The sequence below is a fragment of the Carassius auratus genome, unplaced genomic scaffold, assembly GCF_003368295.1.
Source record: "Carassius auratus strain Wakin unplaced genomic scaffold, ASM336829v1 scaf_tig00004557, whole genome shotgun sequence".
Taxonomy (NCBI): Eukaryota; Metazoa; Chordata; class Actinopteri; order Cypriniformes; family Cyprinidae; genus Carassius; species Carassius auratus.
Window position 1 is genome coordinate 850,570 of NW_020523604.1, and position 22,655 is coordinate 873,224.

General features: G+C 38.2%; 1 protein-coding gene across 3 annotated transcripts; it reads right to left on the bottom strand.

The window, feature by feature from the left end:
• Positions 1-639: 639 nt before the first annotated feature.
• On the bottom strand, positions 640-21,999 carry atf7a (activating transcription factor 7a). Of its 3 annotated transcripts, XM_026243916.1 has the most exons (13): positions 21,943-21,999; positions 19,574-19,624; positions 12,236-12,307; positions 6,839-6,935; positions 5,955-6,085; positions 5,587-5,751; positions 5,077-5,234; positions 4,708-4,801; positions 3,644-3,763; positions 2,477-2,626; positions 2,142-2,330; positions 1,316-1,421; positions 1,007-1,242 (listed from the first exon to the last, which is right to left on the bottom strand). In XM_026243916.1, the coding sequence occupies exons 2-13, from the start codon at positions 19,574-19,576 to the stop codon at positions 1,007-1,009; spliced, it is 1,521 nt and encodes a 506-aa protein (XP_026099701.1). In that variant the 5' UTR covers positions 19,577-19,624; positions 21,943-21,999. The 3 variants fall into 3 exon arrangements, with proteins under 3 accessions (XP_026099700.1, XP_026099701.1, XP_026099702.1); XM_026243917.1 differs by lacking the exon at positions 19,574-19,624; XM_026243915.1 differs by lacking the exons at positions 19,574-19,624; positions 21,943-21,999 and having other exon boundaries at positions 640-1,242; positions 12,236-12,325.
• Between the last annotated feature and the right edge of the window lie 656 nt (positions 22,000-22,655).

The following is a 22,655-nucleotide window of genomic DNA, read 5'->3' on the forward strand; positions in this document are numbered from 1 at the left end:
AAAGAAAAAGACGGGGCAAAAAAAAGTCTCAGACTACTTTAGGCTCAACATAACTCTATCTAAAGCTGCATTTAAAACACTGTGATCACAGGGAAAAGAAATAACATCATTTAAAACAGTTAATCTATTGATTTCTCAACACAAGCGTCCTCATCGTACATAATGACCTCGGACAGTATGCCGTTTGCTGTTTCTGAGTTTGTCGTACACAAGAAAACAATGATAGGACCAAACTATGAGGTTCCATAGCCCAAACTGAACACAATGTGCCAATAAAATACAGTTTATATATAGCAAAAAGTTTGCATGCTAACAAGGCAGTTTTAGTGTATCAGTCCTTTACAAACTGCTATCTTCCATTGTACATCATTGTACACCCACACGAGAAGCACACATGCGTACGTCGATTATAAACGTATATAACAGATTAAAAATGAGGTAAGATGAGCGCGGGTCAGATGAGGGGGATGGCCACCAGAAAACTAAAAACCTGCTGTAAAATAGCAAGGTAGAAGATCCTACAGAACATTAAAGCATCATGTTTCTCTCAAACACACACTTACTGATACATATATATATATAAGAATATATAAAGTATTGCATCGTCGCAACTCGTGACATACACCGGGTGCTCAGTCACGGTTCAAACGAACAATGTCTTTATTGCAGCGTGTGTCTGTGGTGATACATTTAATGACAGGAAGTGCTTTGCAGCCCTACAGCCAGTGAAGGAGCAGGAGGAAGTTGAAGGAAGGAGCAGGAGTTACAGAGGATGCAAATGAGAGCATGGTTTGGAGTCCAGCCCCCGTAGTCTATGGCATAGTGAACGACAATCTCCTTCTGTCTCTCTCTATATGTGTACATAGTCCCAGTTTCATTCCCAGAATGCAGCTGAGCTCCAGGCCAGAGCTTGATGGCATGAGAGGGAACCAGCATTCTCCTCTGGCAGATCTGCCCCCCTCTCCCGGGATGCAGAGAGTCCCAGGCAGACTGTTACCTGCTGTCATCATCTGTTGGATGGGTGGGACTGTGTGGCCATGATGACGTGTGACGGGCCACCACTCTCCCCTCGTTGGCTGCCCATCCCTGCCAGCACTGACATGGCCACCGCCTCGGCTGCAGCGCGGGAGTTCAGGCCGTTGGGGCCTACCGCAGATGAGGGGCTGGGGGCCAGAGAGCTGTGCTGAATGACCGGTGCCGGGGAGCCCGTGGGCTCAGACGTCTCTTTCATGTGCTCCTCTCCTGAGAGACATCAATAAATGAAGGTTAGATCCCGCAGATGCAGGCCAGAGACCTCAATGTGGGCTCCACTCACCCAAGTAGACGGCTTTCTTCTGGAGGTTGGTGACGGGACAGTCTTTGTGAGCTAACAGCAACTGCTTCAGATGAGCAACTTCGTTTCGCAGATGAGACACCTCGTTCTTGTACACGGAAATACAGGAAAACAAAAAAGTGTGAACATCACTCTTGGACAAACTAGCTGACAACAAAGCACTTGGAAACACATTTGTCTCTACTCAGTTTCAAAGTACAATGCCAAACCATCAATGCACACAACAAAACGAATGAAGAAAAAAATAATAAGAAACATGACAAAAGTCAAACAAAATAAGGCAATGAATGGTAAAACAATTGAATAAATATGCAAATAAAAATATTTTATATAAAGCTAATGATTATAAAATAATAAACAATAATAACAAAATAAAACTAAATGAAATAACAAATAATAAATACATAAATAATACATAAAAATGTTTTATTCCTACAATAAATAAAATGATTATTTTTTAAGTGTCAATGATAAAGTCAATTTGAAATAATCTCAGTCTCAAATAAAAAAAATCTAGTCTCAGGTTATGTTTGGAATGAGACTCTAGCAATACTGAAGTATATGTAAAGATATTATAAAATATGAAAATATTTTAAAAACCAGGATGTGTAAAGTTATGCATTATGGGATACGGAATCCCACACAGTATGCTCTGGTTTCATAAAATCTGGGTTTTCCATGCGTTGCATTCAGAACTGTACATACTGTCAAAATTTGGAAGGACACAGAGGAACCACGTCACACATTTCTCAAATTGCAATAAGCAATATCAGTGCTCAGGATTAAAAAACCTTTCGCATACACTAACCGACAGCGAGACGTTGATGGAGGAGAGTTCTTCGGCCTTCTTCTCCAGAGAGCTGACCCATATCTTGCGCTTCTGTCTGCAACGAGAGGCTGCAGCCCGGTTCCGCTCCAGGAAGCGCTGCCTCCTCTCATCAGGGTCGTCATCAGTCGTCCTCCGCCGGCGACCTCCGGTGGGCTGAGCGGGTGACACCTGAACACAGCAGGGCAGAGTAAACGGAGATGTTTACTGCATAAAGCCACAGCGAAGTGAAAGATTGCTCCCTGACAAACACAATGGCATCTGTTGTATACAGAATGTTTACACTCAACAATTCGAGGGGTGAAGACATGCCATACCTGTGGCTGAGCAGGGGACGGGGCGTCTGGATGCTGGACCAGCAGCTGGCTTTGCTCCACTCTCTGAGGGACCATCGCACTGGACCCCATCGCCACACCAAGGCAACCCTGAGCTGTGGGCATCTGCTGAGATAATGCTGCCTTCAACCTCTAAGGACAACAACAAAAACATCATGGTAATACGGAACAAGACGGCATTCGGTCTAATTATAAGGCAGTTTACAGCCGCAACATTCAATTTTATTACTCTTTCATGTGGAATGGACATGAACTGTGAACACATACCACAACTCATTTAGCACTGAAGAGAGAAATCATGTGACAGAAAGGAAATAAGAGTGTGAACTTCTGCATTTTATTTCTGTAGTTTAGGACGGTCATCTAGATTTTTTTCTCCATGGCTTATCTTTTTTTTCTTAAATCTTATGCAAACACCTCTCAAGAAACCAAGACACGTAGTGCTATTTATTAATAATAAAGATAAAATAAACATAGCAATGTTTTTCTAGTGTTATTTTAATATTCTTTACTATTATAGCATTTATTAATCATTTTTGAATTGGCTTTTTTTCTCAGTTTTCATTTCAATTTTAGAAACAAAATTACACAGCCTCACTAGTCATCAAACCACACACCAACTAGCCTATCACGAAAAAAACATAATCTTTGTATATCTGAAATCTGAATGTATCTTGAATCTGAAATACAAACTGTTAATGACAGAGTTGCTTTGTTCCAAAGTGACGTGACATTCAGCCAAGTATGGTGACCCATACTCAGAATTTGTGCTCTGCATTTAACCCATCCAAAGTGCACACACACAGAGCAGTGAACACATAAACACACACACACTGTGAACACACACCCGGAGCAGTGGGCAGCCATTTATGCTGCGGCGCCCGGGGAGCGATGCCTTGCTCAAGGGCACCTAAGTCGTGGTATTGCCAGCCCAAGATTCGAACCCACAACCCTAAGGTTAGGAGTCAAACTCTATAACCAATAAGGCCACGACTTCCAACAGCTTGTTTGTTTGTTGTGAAAACTATGACCCATGTGAAGTGCTGGATAAAGAGTTGCAACACAGGAACACTAGGCAAGGCAAGGCATCCGAACATTCTGCAAAATGATCCACATGCTGGATTAGGAAGAAAACAGATTTGCCCTCACCATCTTTGCCTCATTGTGGGGGTAATAGCCTGAGGGTGAAGACGAGCCACTGCTGCTGCCCCCTAGTGGAGGGCCGGGAATTCCTGGAATGTTGGGCACCATACACAGGGGCCTCGCCAGCTACACCACAAGGCCAAATGCAAAACATATTATGAGGCAAATTATGAATGACTCTAAAGATCAGAAATGACAGCTCACATGAAAAACACTTTTAAAGAGAAGTGGGGCATTTTTGAGTTACAAGGGACTTTGTGCTGATGGGGTTGTATGGCACTTTAACCTTGGAAAAATATTACACACTTTATCTTAAATTGAAATCACAGCAAAGTCCCTTCAAGGTAAGTCATGGACTCCTAAACATAATACTAAAGACCCCTTTCTCAAATTATAAAGGCAGCTATATATTTAAAAGCTGATATATATTATGTGCGAAAAAAAGTGTGATAAGAAAAACTAACTTTTTATAAAAAATGAAATAATTTATACTATTGTTTACTGTACTAAAGTCAAAATAAACTATTTAAATATTTTTTGGAAAATATCAGTATTTATAAAAAAAAACAACAACTTACTGTAAACTTTTCTGAAGTACTATTTTAGTATTATTTATATAATATTATAGTAGTTATTAATACATTTTGCATTTATTTTTAAATGTCCAGTTTTCATTTCAATTTTAGTTTTAAGTTTTAGTACATTTGTAATGTCCTTTGTCATTTTGTTGTTTCTATTTACATAGTTATAGTTATATACAGTAGTTATATAGTTATATTCTAGCTATCTTATTTTATTTCAGTGTCAACGCAACAGGTTTTTCTATTCACATAATATTTATATCTTACTTTATTTCAGCTTTAATAAAGTAAAAAAAATATTTTAATAGTTTCAGTTTTAATTACAATGAATTTTCCACAGATCTTGCAGACCCTATTAATGAAAATCAATTTTACAGTAAACAAAAAGGCAAGTGTCAGCAACTCTCCCATTCCTTTTCCTTTGAGTGGGCCATCTCTTTATACTCCACATATTCATATACCATGCTCAGAAATACACTTCAAACTTACAGATATTACAGAGGGCATCTGCATAGGACCTGGAAGCACAGGAACTGTTTGACCATTGGGAAGCATCATCATTGGGTACGGCACTGTGGGAGATCTGAAACAGAAGGAGAGAAATGCCCAGTTTGCACAAGCAGCGAGAGCAGAAAGCAATACACAGACTGAAGTTCTGCTCTCTTCCTGTCCACTATCTCACCAAACATTCATGGACAGTCAAGCACACCTTAAATGAGCCAGCTGCCCACAGTTTCCTAAGCATTCCTACCAAATCAACTTAAAGCAGCACAGTGAGTCATATAGAAATGAGTCACAGAATAAGTTGATGGGCCAAAACACTGGCTGCTCATTGATAGGCTGTGGTTGTGCTCTTACCCCAGTGTGCGGTTGGATGGTGGGGTGTGTGTGATGACAGAGGTAGGGGAGGGCATGGTGGGCTGCAGGCCGTCATAACCCAGGTGCAGTGGGAGGGAGCCAGGACGCACTATGGCAGGGGTGGGAGCCGAACTCACGGCAGGCTTAAGAGGAGAATTCTGTAAAAGATAATCAGCCAGCTAAGCACATAAAAATTCAAAAAGCAGCACTCTTTTATTGCAAAAGCAATGTCATCCAGTCATAACTGTTTGTTTAGTGATGCAACACATCCAGGTCATACAAAGATTAGTGAAATGTACAATTATGGTCTCTATAGTGGCCATATGAATGCCAAATAACATCTGACTGTACAAAAATACACATGATCAATAACAATCTTAAATGTTAAAATCCTAAAGTTCTAGGTTTAAATCGGGCTTCGAATTGCAGATTTTCAATGTGGTTTCAGATTTTTGGACCTTGGTGTTTTTGGTTTTGCTCTAGCAAGTCTGCTTTGCATAACGCATGTACCTTTCCTCTGCTGACGGGCTCTCTGCTGCTGTCTGACATGCTGGAGATGGAGTCAGGGCTGGCAGGCGGAGAAGAGTCCACCTCCACAGGGTCCTCCTCCTTCACCTTAATGTCTGAAGGCGTCTGCAAACTCATGTCAAGTGCTCCTGAATTAGGAGCAGGCAACTGCATGGAAAAAAGAAAGACAGGTGAAGAACGCGACAGACAGAGACAGAGAGAGCAAGACGAGGTGGTGTTACACATGAGAACTGATTGGGAACTCTGCACTTCATAAATTGGAAGTTTTTGGCAGCAGGCAGCCGAGCTCCTCATGTTTGGAGCACGTCTGACTGTATGACTGAATCCCTCCACCCAGTCCCATAGCTCACCGGGTTCTTGGCCCTCTTGTCCTCATCTTCCTGGGCCTTGGGGAACTCCTGCTCGAACGAGCTGGCCAGCTCATTGAACAGGCCCACCTCTTCACAGTTTTTCAGGAAACGAGTGGGAGTCGGCGTCTGGTCTGGAGACAGAGAGATCTCATTGTTTCCTTATGCAAGACGGCCTCAAGGACAGTATAAACTCTGCCACACAGCTAAACGCCTCTACATACAAGTACTAACCAAATCAACTTGCTATTTAACATGATTAATCTGGGAGAGTTCAGGGCTGTTATTACATTAGTTTTTTTTCCCCAAGGGTTTAATGTGACAAAAAAAAAAACTGCACATTGTGCATTTTCCCCCTTAAAATTACTAGTTTAAGGGGACTTAGCTTCACTCCACAACTATAAAGTAATGATATCGAATTACATTGTTAAATCTCTGTACTACTTGTTTTGTCAGTACCATTAAAACATGCCAAGTTACCATTAACCACAAAAGAAGTGACAAAAAACATGCACATAAATATGGGATGGATGGTAGAAATATGCACCTACCAAAGACAAATTAATAATCACTATTTATTTTATACATATAAAAATTCATTCACTATTTCCATCATTTAAAATAATCAAAATAAAGTCAAACATAATAATTAGATAATTAAAATACACACGTTAACCCAATTTTTTTTAAATATTTTATATTAAAAATTATATAATATATATATGTGGTTGCTAAACGATTAATTGAGATACTGTAAAAAAAAAATATATACTGTAGAAAAATACTGTGTATATATTATGTATATATAAACAAAAACACATATATACACACACACACAAACACACACACTGACTGACATGTATATAATTATACAAAATGCAAAGTACCTGCAATGATGACGGAGTCCGTTCTAACGGGTCCAAACTTCAGCGTCATTTCATGTTTGTGTTTATGAACAGCCAGGTGGTCCTCATTAGTAAACCTCTACAAAGCCACACAGATGAACAGATGGATTACCAGACAAATCTGACCAGAAAAAGAGAAAGGTTCATTTCAAGACCTCAGGGCAGAGATATATTTCCAAATTAAGAAGAGGGAGCGGCACTGACAAGATTTGTCTTTTCGAAACAGATATTGTAGGCCAGAGAGGACTTAATAATGATCGTTTTTCACCAAACCCATGCTCTGCTCAAAGTCGCTGAAGTATTGAATGTAACTATACAGTGTCAGTGTCGAAGACGTACAGTGGCTTTCGGTTTCACAGCTGACCTCTGTGCCCTTATACAGCCTCAAGGCTTACAGCGCTAACGTTTCTTTACGCTTCCGTTCAGAAGAGCAGCTCTGCATTACACAGTAAGTATTGAACTTCCACATTTGCCACATAATAAAAAAAAAAGTTCTACCAGCTTTCATGCAATACAAAAATACATTGTGCAAATTACAAAAGAACTATCACTAAGGTGGAGTTTTGTGGTTTAGCACTTTGTCTTTGACCCAGTGGCGAAGCCATGATGTTATGCATGCAAGACACAAAAGCTCATGGGCAGAGCAAACTACACACGTGTATTCAATTAACATTTATGACAGGCAATCATGCATTCTCCAGCGTGCTTTTATATTTACCTTTGAAACAAAACAGCTGTTAAGGTGGTACAGTAAAACTGTACACTGCTGATGCACAGCCAGTGAATCATGGATAATGTATTTAATTTAATGTATTCTTATGTAAGATTTTGACTCTACTGAAGCATAAAAATACCATAATATGTTTGCAGATATTTAAGAAGCATGCTAAGTTAACATACTGAAAAACAATGCTACAGTCAGTTATTCTCCTTTGAAAATGTGTGTTCCGGGCCGGAATGTCTGTCGTTGTTTTGGTTTGTGGAACCCGCCCTCTGCAAGTTTCCCCAATTGTATTTCAGCACCCTGGGTTGCCAGTTGGCAGAAAACACAGCATATTATTTTTCATTCATCGTCAAGTGCACTCGTTCCTGTTGGTGTCCTCAACCTTCTCCAATATTTTGAATTTGGACTGCAATACCTAGTTCAACCACTCGGTGTCAATCCCACAAACAGCACCTTCAAGAAACCAGTATTAAAGATGCTTTTTTAGGAATATGATGCATACATGCCCCTATGATCTGACAGATGAACAATGAAATGGGTGTGCGAAGCAGGAACGGAAATCTAATTAAAGATATACATAAACCTCCTTTTGTTTCATTGTTATGATTTCAGTTCCTTAACAGTTCCATTACCGAATCTTTCACAATTTTCACAACAGTAAATCTAAAAAAACAAAAACAAAAAAAAACTCCATTGCCAAACGATAAGATAACTTTACTTTATAAATACAATATTTTAACAATTATTGTAAAAAGTATTTAGGTTTTTTTAAAGACTTTTCAGTCTTCTTAGAAGCAGCATTGTCATATTGTCTGTTTTAACTACATGTCAAAGGAATAATATTAAGAATATAATATGGACAACTAGAGTAAGTACAATATACTCTTTATTTTTGATTCACTAAAAAACTGCTCATAAGAGTCCTTCGTTTAGGAATCAGACTACTTTGATGTGTTCTAGGTTATGTTTCATTCAATTGGGAATCCAATACACTGATTGACAGCACTGTACTGTATGTGTTTGATTCACTAAAAAGATCTAGTTTAAAAAAAAAAAAAGGAATTCGTTCAGGAGTTATTTGCTCAGGACTACGCTGTTTACACTGTATGTTTGTGATTCACTACAGAACTGATGGATTTGGTCAAAACTGGTTGCGATGCAAAATCTGGATACACTAAAAAGTTTGACTCAAAATAGTAATTTGCTCTGGAATCAGAACTACACTCTTTGTGCCATATGTTTCTGATTCACTAAAAACAATGGAATCAAACAGGTGATTTGTTTGGGAGTTAGACACCATCTGTCATGTTGTTACGTTTTTGATTCGCTAAAAAGAATCTACCCAAAATAGCTGCTTGCTCTGGATTCAGACCACATCATCTGTGTTGAAGGTTCTTGATTCACGAAAAAGAACCTATTTAAAAGAGTCATTTGTTCAGGAATTGGACTATACTGTTAAACACTGCATTTGTTGAATTCATTAAAAACTGGAATCAGAATACACTTTCTAAAAAAAAACAGTTTTTTTTTTTTATATAATGGAACGTTTTGCAGAAAATAACAGTTGTTTGACGAAGCGCCTCAACTACTGGATCCTTGCGGTCTCTTCCAAAACAGCTCGAGCAGACATGGAGCCTCTAGGATTAGCTTTTCCTCTTTCTGAGTGGATTTCATGACTCAAGCCATGTTCTCTGGGCTTCACAGTCTTCTTCAGACTATTTCTGGCTCCGTGTCACGGTTACAGTTCAGCCGTGACAGCGCAAAGTGGAAACACAGTCAAGTGTCAGAGGCGTATTTTTAGATGTGCCAGCATCACCAATACAACAACTGCATGGCCCGTTGCTTATTCTCCCTCGACTTAAATGAGTTACTCTGGCAAGGACAACACACGATGACAAAACAAGGACAACAGAATGACTGAAGCAAACAGAGCAACTCATTAACAGCAACAAACAAGAGGCCCAGCTAGAGTGCCTTATGTGCATGGAGTAGACTTGTTATACGTCCGCTTTTATAGGTGTCTCTTAAGATTGTACTTTCCTCTCAGAAAGGAGAATGCGACACTGGAAAAATGCAACAAATAGAGCTTATCTAGTAATCAAGATTGAGAATTAATGTTATATAGCAGCACAGTCTAGTATTAAACTGACCTTACTAAGATCAATATTATATGCATTTTTAATTAATTCACTTAAGCATAAAAGGTAAACATGGTTAGCTCAAATAACGTCATGCAATGCACGAAGCAATGCATATTATTTGTCAAATACCAAAGTATAAATACTCTGACCAAGTTCTCCCAGTAGGGCATGGTTATCTGTGCATAAAATCTGAGTTTTTGTTGGACTAAGGTTAGTATACAAGCTCCTACATGTTGAGCTGCGGTGCTCATGCGGGCAGAAAGAAAGCTTGAGACCAGCTCACTTCTTTTCCTGGTCTACTTCCAATTATTTCCTGTTCATTATAAACAGTCTTCGTTTGCTCATTCCAATTGCTAATATTTATTGGTATACCATAGATTTGAATCCTAATAAAAAAAGACAAAAGCAGCACAAAAAAAAAAAAAAAAATGATATATATATTATTAATTTCTTTAAAAAAAAAAAAAAAGTAAAACTTATTGAACCCAAATAATTGAGTGTATGTCCCGGATTTCCTTTTGTAAAAACTAAACCACAAACTGACTAGCAAGCACCAACTAAAGTGTAGCCTTTAGTTAAACCCAATCAGAAATTTTTGCACAATGACTATGATACAGAGAAAATTAGTCCAAAATATGCATTAAAAAGGATTAATTTACTCCGAAGATAGCTTTAAACAAGCACTAGCATTAAGAATCTCAAAGCTCAGTTTCCTCCAGCGTGTTATTTTTCAGTAATAGGTTGACGAACCAGAGGACTCGCATGAAAATCTGGTTCACTGGGAAGAAGCAAAACAATCCTAAACCCCTATGGACTTCAGTATGACGCAAACAGCGTTTGCTCGTCAACAAAAGAACAATACCTCCACTAGAGTAAACCCTCACTCCCCTCATCCAGCTACACACCGGTGTTAATAGAGCCTGACAGATGTGCACAACCTGATCTCTAGTTCAACTATTAGTCTTTTTTCCCACTTATGTGGCCTTTAGTTTTGGTTTACAGGAGCTGAGTGGTCATATTTTCACCTCGCAAATCACGACATGATACGTTATTACCACTTATGAACTAAGATAGTCAACTTAAGACACCTGGATGCTTCAATGTACGCTTTGGGGTCAGTAACATAAAGAAATGAATATATTTCTTCAGCAAAGATGCGTTAAATTGATGAAAAGTGATATTTGTCAAAAAATGCCCTAGTTTCCACTAATATACTACACCGTTTTCAAAATTGATAATAATAAGAAATGTTTCTTGTGCAGCAAATCTAGACTAATGATGCTGAAAATTCATCTTGCCATTACAAGACTAGAAACAGATAGAAAATGAAAAACAAATATATCCTAGGCCTATACCCTAAGTATTAGCAATAGTGTTATCTAAGGCACTTTTTTTACGTAAGGAAAACAGATTTCTCCTGCTCGAAGTCTGGCTAGGCCAGAGCAAGAAGTATTAAACAGTCATGGTCCCTGTGGCATCTGAGAAAGAAACATCTGCAAACGACTAACTCACATAAATTATTCATCAAGTTCATGTTGTTCCTCTCAATTCTCAAGATTATGTTGCCAACGGTACGGTTAAATGATCATTGTTGCTTTCAGTATCGGAGAGGCAGTCTAACTGTTAAATTCCCTCACTCTGATCCATGCTACTTTTCTCATGCTGTTTTCTACGTAACTGCGGAGGAGAACATTCAGATCAAAACCACAGAACGAACATGAGTGTCTCACTGAGTAGGACGGGTCTCGATCACTTCCTCTTTCGGTTTTCAATGCCCTGAAATCAGCACATGCCTCCAAAGGCCACAATGTTTTTCAGTTCTTACAATGGAAAAAATTATTTTCTGGTATAATGATCCTTCAACCAAAATCTATTTAATTGAGAAGCAAAATTACATATATAGCAAAAAGATATATATATGCAATTAATTTGATTCAAATATTATTATTTATATATTATCATTTTTATTAGGTATTTTTTATTTACAAATTTAATCAGGAAATAAATTCTCTTAACAGTTTTACTACATTACGCAATTTTGCTTTTAAGGTCCTTTTTTGTTTTAGTGATATTTTTACTGGAAGAAAAACAAGAGATTAAATGATTGTTTTGCAGTGCACTCACTCTCAAACTGCTTCGTCTGCAAGTTCATCATAAATGCACTTATTAGCATAAATAACATCATCGCAGCGTCTGCGTGGACTTTGACTCAAACCAGACAAGTGCAGACGATAACTGAGCTGCGATTACTCATTGGCCAAGTTTGTGAGTGAGTCAGACAGCGCTAGAGACGTTAGCGCAGTTTCACAAGCGCGCTATCAGCTTCATCGGTTTGGCCCAGGGCTGCAGTGTGACAAAAACAACACATTCTCAAAGCGGTGAAGTTGGCGCACCTCCCTTCACACACACGCCGGGCAAGACGTCTGGCTACCGTGCAGCTGAGAGGACGACTCTTCAATAACCAGAGAATGCCCTATGAACCAGAAAAGCAGAGCCAAGTGAAAGTGAACTTACCTGCCCACAGCCAGGAGCACTGCACACAAAAGGCTTGTCGTCCCCCATCTTTGCAAAGGCTTTGCAATATAACTGTGGAAGAGAAGACGAGAACATTACTGAAGGGTTTTTCTAGAGGTTCAAGCCAGCAGAAGTTCTACATCCAATCCCAGGGATGATTCTGCCTGGATCCTCGCTCAGTGCAGGAAGCGACGGGTGTTTAAAAATAACGAAGAACCGAGCACATGCATGTTAGTGTAGCGACTACAAGTTTCCCTGGTGATTCTTCCTTTACACTGGGGGCATCTGGCAGACCAATGACACGCGGAGTTCGGGATTTGCTCAAAGCAAAGTCTTTTTAGCCCCTCCTTTACTTCTCATTGTAGTCCTCCTGACACCATCTCCACAAAGCTCTTCTGCGGCGACGACTCTAGTGCCACTCTATACCTTTGTCTGCAGTCACTCTCTGAACTCCTCCACCCGATTCTCAGGCTCAAATATCAGCAACCCACACTCCCAGACGCTCATCACTTTTCACAGGAACTCAAGACATCTACACTGACATCAAGAGCTTGTGCTGGTACCGTTTTGCCAGACGCCGGGAAACGATTTCCCTCGGAGATAAGATCGATTGATTGCTTTCATCTAATTCAAGAGGGTGTAAAGCGGGCAAGTTTTAGAATTGAGGAACGGAGAGTGCAATTCTGGTAATTTTGGAGAGACATGTCTGGAATGAGCCACTCAGATCCAGGAGAATGGCATGCGTGTGTATTGGCTTGTCATAGACACTCCTTCTTTTCCTATTAGCTGAACCACTGCAGTTACTCCAGACAATCTGCCAGCACCTTCCACACAAACCCACACATGTTCAACATTACACTGTAATCAAACTAAACGAATGCTTCCCTGGACTCTGATGGATCCATGAGATGTTCAGAAAATGGCTGGGCAGTTAAAACTTATGTACAGGTTTTCCAAAAATTGGACCAATTATCTTTTAGTGACTTTTCCAGTTGTCTGTGATTACGCGGCTTAAAGTTGGCAAGAAATGTAAATCTACTCTCTTTTCTTAATCCTTCATCATGTTTAATTCAAATGTCATAACTGCAAAAAAGAAAATTCTGTCAATAATTACCCTCAAATCTGTAGGTCATTCGTTTATCTTCAGAACACAAATTAAGATAGAGAGCTTTCTGACCCTGCATAGACAGCAACGCAAGGCCTAGAAAGGCACTTTAGTAAGGAAGGACACCATTAAAATAGTCCATGTGACATCAGTGGTTCAACCTTAAATTTTATGAAGCTACGAGAATACATTTGTGCACAAAGAAAACAGAAATGACGACTTGGTTCTACATATTCTTCTTTGAACCTTGAACATGTCAGTTGTGTCGCTGTCTATGCAGGGTCAGAAAGCTCTTGGATTTAATCAAAAATATCTTAAAGGGGTCAAATGAAGTTGCTAAAAGAGAACATTATTTTGTGTATTTGGTGTAATAAAATGTGTTTATGCGGATTAAGGTAAAAAAAAAAAAAAAAAAACATTATTTTCCACGTAGTGTATATAGTTGTTTCTCTTCTATGACCAGCCTTTCTGAAACGCGTTTTTTACGTGTTGCATCACACCATGTAAAGATAAAACCATGTCTGCATTTGTGATCAGAGAAATGACAAACAACAAACGCTACTCTACACTGCTCAAAACTCTTGTTTTATCCATCAGTTGCAAATTCTTTAAATATGAACACGTACTTACAAGTTGAGAGTCAGAACAGCTGACATTGTGGCAAATATTTGGGTTGGACTGTTCTGGAACAGTGTTGTAAAAACAACCTAAACAAAACACAAAGCATCTCCACGACATGGTGGCGGCGGCAACAACAACAAGAACAAGTTATGCCTTCTTTCTCTGCGTGAACATTTTGCAAATCTTCCCACAGCCGTCCCATGACCCTTTAGGGGGATGTGGATGAGTCTTAACTTTTAAAAAGAATATCTCTTTAGGTTTGAGACTTTAGTCTTTGCAACTTTATCTATTCACTAACAGCTTGTAACACTCCAAAAGAGAAAGGGAAAATTAAAATTGCATCATATGACCCCTTTAACTTGTGTCCTGAAGATGAACGAAGATCTTGGACTGACATGAGGGAGAGTAATTAATGAAAGAATTTTCATTTTGCGTGAAATATCCCTATTTATGAAACACATAAATAGCTTAATCAAGTCATCATTTCTATAAAGGTTACAACTTATCTTTCTAAGAAAAGATTGCAAAACTACTCAAATGTCAAATGTCAACGTCCTCGGGACGTTTTGGTCAAATAAAAGGCATTAAAGATCATAATGGGGTTTTAAACAGACACAAAAAATCTAAAGTATTTTGTAATAATCAATATATTGCCTAGCTCTAGTTTTAAATGTGTTCATGAACTACACACGTATGTTAATGTTAATATCCATATGTGTTTTTATATTTAGTTGTGGTGGCCTTGACACAGCAGTTCACCTCAGTCTACACTCCACGCATAGAGAGACTGGGAATTTTGGAAAAAGTAACACGTTCATTAAATTTAAATGGAGGGAAGTTTCATTAAACTTTCAACATGCCCCACCAGCTCAGAATGACGTCTGGTGAGTTACACAACCACCACTGCAAACAAAAGGTGAAGAATGAACCAAACATCTTCCTTGACTATAACAACAGGGATTTAAATAGATAAAGCTTGCGCATGTCATCTGTAAAAATTTAAAAAGCCATTTAGGCTGAGATGCTGCTAATTTATGTAACATTACTGCTATGAAGTTACAGCAAACAAAAGCAACTGCTCTCAAAATGCAAATAGAAAAGAAAACATTACAATACAAAAATTCACATATTTAAAAAAAAAAATTATTTGCTGGGTTGTCTGAATGACTAGTTGACTAATCAGTGTGGATTAAGGCTAACTTCAGTTTACCTATATTGCACTCATATGGGCATGCTATTTAGGAGGCCTTTACAAAAAAAAAAAATTTAATTAAAGGGATAATTCACCCATAAATGAAAATTCTGTCATTAATTACTCACACTCATTGTGTAAAGTAACACTAATTTTTACTTTGACTCATGGTTGTTTTTGATTAGACTTCACTGACTGGTGCCTCCTTTATGTTGCAACCATAAACGAGTGGGTCGTAACACTCATATCGTTCCAAACCCGTGAGACCATTGCTCATCTTCAGAACACAAATTGAGTTGTGGTACTCAAATTGCAAGTCATTATTTTTGTTTTCTTTGCGCTCAAAGTATTCTTGTAGCTTCATAAAATTAAGGTTGAAACACTGATGTCACATGGACAATTTTAACAATGTCCTTACTACCTTTCTGGGCCTTGAACGTGGTAGTTGCTTTTCTGTCTATGCAGGGTCAGAATGCTCTCAGATTTCATTTAAAATATTAGAATTTGTGTTCTGAAAATGAATGAAGGTCTTACAGGTTTGGAACGAAATTATGGTAATTAATTACTTTTGGGTAAATTATCCCTTTACATTACACAGGTATAAAGAGCACAAAACAATAAAACAGAATACTTTATATTTCCTTATTTCAGTTGTGTTCATGGATGCACGGTTAAAAGCTGAAATCAGCGGCCTCTGCAAAGACCTTTTGCTCTGTTTTCCATACAGAAAATAACTGCATCTTGTTTGCCCCAAAAGGCCCTTCCTATTACAGCTGAGATCAAAGTGGCATACAAGCCAAGCAGCTTGATTCCTTGCAGACCTCACACACTCTACAAGTGAGCCAACAGCTTGGTGCCAGATCTTTCGGTCTGGTTGTGATACACACAGACAGTTTGGTCAGAGAAACGCACGGAGAGACCATATACAAATGAGAACCACCCATTCGTTATATGCTTGGTGAAGTGTCCGCATATCAGCAAGCCTCAAACTAAAAGAGCGCACTCATGCAGGAGTCTGAAGTTTAACATTGCACAATAAATCAGCCGAACAGAGATCAAGCCACCTGTGTCAATGTGTGCTACAACTGACTGTCCAAAACAAAAATAGAGCCTTGATGGATTATTCACAAAGACATTCTGCAGTAATCTAAGACCACTTCCTGTTATGGTTAAGATTATGTTTGTAATATAAAAGCATGGGAAGCATTGTAATTTAAGTCTGTTTAAGCATGTTTATACTTTAATTGTTTCCAACAAATGCTCAATATTTTTTTATTATTATTATTATTAATGAAATAACATTCTCTTAACATCTCAAAAAGCTTGCATTAAAACAAACTTAAGTAAACTAATCAAGATAAATAAATAAATCTGTAACACGACAAAATTTCAACAACCAACCGAAAAATAATTTTTTTTACGTTTTTGGCCAAAATAGTTTTCTGTTATCAAAACAGTGATGTTTGATGAGCATTTTTCCAATTACATGTTTTAATTGTGTCAGCCATGTTATTTTGTGCACTCAATATACTGTAGGTGAACAAACTAGCAGAGTGGTCACACTTCACATTGAGCAAAAAGGATCATAAATTAGCATATGTATCATTTGTTCAGCTGAAATAACGAGAGGTGACTTGTTGCTGAAAAACATTACTATAATAGTAAAAAAACCTGGTGTTTCAGACAGAGCCAATTCATCACTGTTGCGCTACGGGTGTTCCGAGTTCGAATCCTGGCTGATGGACCTTTCGCAATCCTGCCCCCCCAATCCCCCCCCTCTTGCAGATTACTTCCTTTCATTACACTGACCTACAAAATTGGTGAAGGACCAGAAATTGCTAATAAATTTTGCAAATAACTTAAAAAAACTAAGTTAAACAGTGAGAGAAAGATAACATTTTGAAGAAAAAAGACAAACATTCTCCAATAACCTGTTTTATTTACAACTTCACTTTTTTTTTTTACAGTGTCGTTTGTCATCTGAGAACATGCAACCCTGAACAGCATACCGAATTTAAACACCCAATTTCCCAAATTCAATGACCCAAACTTATTTTTGGTTACAAATAAATAAAATCTTTAATTTTGTTTAGTAAAAATTCATTTTGGTGCATCACTAAAAAAAAAATTCAACCAGAGTCTCCTACATGAGAAGCACATTATCTCTGCATGAGTGCTTGTTGCTACACTAGGGCTCTGACAACATCCTCCATCTTTGATAGCACTACTGAAGACAAACTGAACAGCTGGGTTCATCTATCATCAACAATTTAAACAGGAAGACAGCTGGCAGTACTAGCAACGCACTGCTTGAGTTTTCAAAATGCAATACATTCAGTGATCCCACACTTTCCCACCAACTGATTTCCATGACTTTCACATTTGCATTTATATTTGCATCCGACCATTATGATACAGGAACAGTGATTATCAAAAATTATTTATCTTTGGAGTGTAACAAGCTCTTGGTATATAAAGAAGATCTGTAAAGTTGCAAAGACTAAAGTCTCAAACACAAAGAGATATTATCAAAGTAAAGGCCACGCCCCCTAAAACGCCTCGTTCAAACACGCCCCCACATATCTACATCACTATGTGGAAATATTTGCGTTATGCCGCCAAAATGTTCACACAAAGAAAGAAGACATGGTTTCAGTAACCGCAGTTAGTGTTGAAGCAGCCATGTCAGGGAGATGTTGTGTGTTTCTAGGCGAAAGAAAAAACACTTTATTTGGCCTTCCGAAAGTAGATGCAGTTAGAAATCTTTAAGATTACTTACAACAGAACAGCAATGCATTTTATGGACAACTGTTTCATGAACCTAAGAGAGGAGGTCATTCTGACTTTGCTACGACAATCTGACAAACATTTTAGATTAATTATATTGACTACACAAATTTTCAGGACATTTTAAAATGTCCTTAATTTTCCTGACTTTTCAAAATTCAGACTTTTCTGAATTTTTTTTTCAGATTTTTCCAGATTCTTTTCCACAACTGTGGGAACTCTGTGAAATGCATTTTTGGAATTCATAGCCCAGTTCCTCAGGACCAATTGGGCCTTAGTGGTCCGAGACCTGGACAAACAGCATCCTGCTGTTAACTTGGATTTCTCCTACTCAGCAGGTGGACGTTGTAGCAAGGTCCGGCTATAATCTGCCTCAGGCGTGCACTGTTTGATGCTGTCTGCTAGGAAACTGACAAAACAAACTGTATTAATAGCTCCAGCTGGAGCCAAGAATGAGGAATCGGAGAGTGAGCTGCCAGAGAGTAAGGGAGACCCCACAAAAAAAAGAGCGACGGAAAAGGGGGGCAGGGAGCAGAGAATGGAACGAATGCTTTTGGAGGGTGTTCGGTAACTTGCAGGTAAAGGCCAAGGGTCCCGCGGCTGGTTTCGGGGACAGAGGGAATCTAGAGTGCGGGTGTGTTTTATGGTTGATTTGGATTTATGTAACCTTAGTGAACCTGAGCTTTGGAAATGGAACAAATGAAACTTTAGATCCATGTCTGCATGACTGCAGTGTGCCCAGTGTTAAATCCATGGTGAGGAAATACACAATGTAGCCCAATGCAGTCCCCAGGGCCTGCATTCTGCTAGGAACAATGTGGACCCCAAGTCCCCCCTCTGTAAACCATAACCCTCCTCAGATCAGATCAAACTGTTGCAGCAACAATGTTGGACATGCTACAAGTCAACAAAATGGCAACAGTGTGTCTTCTCTCCTGCCTACAGAAATATCAAACGTCCATGATGTATTTGCAATTATGTTGCTGGCAATATGTTATGCGCCACTGATTCAAATGGACTTATTTGTATCAATCTCTACGAAATACAGTAGTAAAAACACATGTAGGTAAATATTACTGTTTATTAATGTATAACAGTGTAATAAGGTGCAAACACAGCTGTTCAAAAGTCTGGGGTCACACTGAACTTGCCAAAACAAGTGACAGTAAAACCTGTATGATGTTACAAAATATTTCTATTTCAAATAAATGCAGTTCTTTTGAACTTTCTAGTCAAAGACTCTAAACATACCACAAAAATATCAAGCAGCAAAAACAACAATTTTCAAGAATGACAACAACAAATGTTTCTTAAACAGCAAATCAGCTTATTAAAATGATTTCTAAAGGGTCATATGACGGCTGCTGAAGATTGAGCTTTGCCATGGCAGGAATAAGTTTCATTTTAAAATGTATTTAAATCGTAATTTTAAATTGTAATTTAACAGTATTACAGACTTCACTGTATTTTTTTTTTATTAAATACAGTATATGCAGAAAATTTCATTCAAAAACATTCAAGAATTTTTGCAGACCCCAAGCTTTTGAAACTATGAAAATAAAAATGTTGTGTTCTTTTGATGTAAAACAGTGTGAAAAACATCTTATCAATTATTATTATCAAGACTGCTCACCATATTTTACTTCTTGAGTGTCTGGTCAAGATGATGGTTTCTGTGATTTGACTGCAAAAACATTTTAAGCAATTTCAGTTTCAGAGCAAATACACATCAAGATCATATTAAATGGCTGGAAACAAATATCAAGATATATTGCTGTCAGTGTGGCAATGTTCTGAAAGAGTGGCTAATTAGATTATAATGGACATACCATTTCAATTTTGCCATAATCTGCTGTTTCTCTAAACATTACAGCACCATGATGGCATGCGAATATCATATTTTAATGATTCCTAAAACAGAGCTATCCATCAACCCTGGTGTGCTTGCCAAAAACCGGACGAAAACAGTTTCCAGCCACCCACATTGTCCATTCATTATTTCTACTATGCAGTATCTCCCTTCATCTTTGTGAGCCTGGCACACCTTTTAAAGCAGACCAAATATTACATAACTTTAGCAGAGGACAGATGCCCTGAATCAACTCAAGCATGGCTGGAAGTTTACCCTTATTGTCTGTTTTATTTGAACAGTCTGTTACTTGGTCTGCTGGATATTTGAAACAGTGTTATTTGGTCTACTCTATTACTCTATTGTCGCATCCGGGCAACTATCATTATATGCTGCCAATTCTATTATCCTGTATACAACTGTTGCCAGGACAACTTCCATAATCATAACATAATCCTTCATTCACAGTTCTGACTTTTAATGGTTAGCGTGGTTCAACAAATGACCTGGCAGTCACAAACAGTGCCGATTTCATCATATGAAAGACGTCAAACTGGCATATGAAGTTCCTTCCTGTAAAACATCCTCACTTAACACATTGCGAACCGCTGCAGATGCATTACAGCAGAGGTGAAAGTACTAAGACTCTGAACTCTTATTAACCAAACCGATATGAGGCAATTATTTTAACAGCAGCAAAAATGCACACTGGTGCACAAGGAAACATGTCTACTGAGAAATGATGATGATGATGTGTTATATGGAGACGTACAGTCATTCCAAAGAGTAACATTATAGGAATTCAACAAGTGCCATATGAAGATGACCTATATCGACAGTTTCAGGTTCTTAGACATGCAGATGGTGTTTACAGGTCTAAGATGGGACATTCACATGCCCAGATGAAATCAAGTGGATTGTTATCAGCTGTTTTAGGAGGCATCTTATGCATTATGAAAAAAGATGTCTTAATTTTATCTTTATTTTATCTGACTTATCTGGACAAATACCCAAAACAATTTCATTAGATAACAAACTGATCAACAGCAGGTGCTTGTTGTATATAATATTTTGATACAGCTAACAAACGCCACAAAAACAGATATTGTTTGTTTAAATTGCAAGGAATTTTGTGATTTTCAATTCTGACAATTGTGTCATAAAAAAAAAACAAATAAACATCTACCTTAAACTAACAGTAATTACTGCAAAGCTTTTAGAAAAGAGTTTAGTTGGGGGGGGGGGGGAAGTAAAATATGAAAAGTAGTTCATCCTACTTCAGATCATTACTGTCTCTGTAAGCAACAAAAATAGAGCTTTTATGGAAATGTACTAAAAACACAAGGCACGGTTGCTGAGTTTTGTTTTATACATAGTTTTATGACACTTTAATGTGCAATTTCGAACTTCTATGTTGAATTGCCACACTATACCAAAAAAATAAATGTTCATTTCTAGCGCCATCGCCGAAAATAAACGTCGCTAACTATTTAGCAAACCCATGCTAGCTTGATGTTTTGCGAACATGCCAACTTTAAAGCCAGCCTTTTCCCGCATGTGCCCGCCCTACACTCGTTCTGATTGGTCACATGCGCGTCAATCAAAAATATCGAATTGCTGTTTGGCTACAATAAATGTCAATCACGATTACTAGTTGTGTCTCATTGGCGCACGGAAATCCCACTAAAAAAAGGAATTCACGTATTTGGAGCCTACAGGCCGCTTATACTCCCCCCGCTAGACACAAAAGTATGCAAAGAGTACTTTGAAGCAAACAAACTGACCGCGGCATCAAATTTTCGTCTCATACAAGCAAAAACCACGTATATATTGACAGATAAATTAAAAACGCTATATTATATAGTAATATGGTATATACATGTACAAGATAATAAATGACGCTGGGGACACTTTTCTGTTCGTAAGATATTCTTCTCTCGCTTGTCAAGAGCTCTGAACGCGCTGCAGTGCTCGCGCAGACTTCGACTGCAACCCACCGCCAATCTGACAGCCTCTCAGTCTCCTCATAAAAGTTACTCTTGATCACAGACAAACCTTGCTAACGGATATGAATAACAATCTGGGCGTTGTTTCGAATCAAGACAATCGTCGATTCCACATTTTTGACAAAAGAAGAATGTTTACAAACTTACCACAGCGCCCCTCTATCCCACTCTCTCTCACACACACTCTCTCTCTCTCTCTCTCTCTCCTCTTGGAATCTGACACGCCCCTCCTTGTGTAATCTCGCGAGATTTTGACGTCATACAACGCCAATCACTCAGCGCTCACCTGGGATGTGATGTTTACGATCCTGTCAACTTGTTGGTTGTTTAATGTTTATGTTGTTGATCGCTTGTTTCTGTTCTGACTATAATAATGTAATAACATTTAGCCACGAACTGTAAATGTTGCTATGAATGTGAATGTAAACCACGTTCTTACTCTAAAATAGCTTTTAAAAATGTGAAAATAAGTCAAATTTAATTGACTGGTTCTTAAGTAACAAAGTCTTTGTAGGGTACTACACGGTCTTGTTTTAGAATAGTGGTTCTCAAGAACATTAAATTGAAGATCAGATTTCATTTTTACTCTGTCAGTAACTATGGAAGGACATACAGTTATTGAAACTTCTGGAATCACCGAAGGTATCATGTTTAATTCATTTAATATATCGGCCTCTGTTAAGTGTTGGTGAAGAAATAACTAATAGTTTGAAAATATCTTATTAAAATATAATAACTGATTGTAAACTCAATTTCTTTGCATTTTTTATAGCGTTTCCTCATTCCCTATATTACAAAATGGCAAAAAGGTAATAATAATAATAATAAATTGTTTTTAATTATTCATACCCTTAGATTGT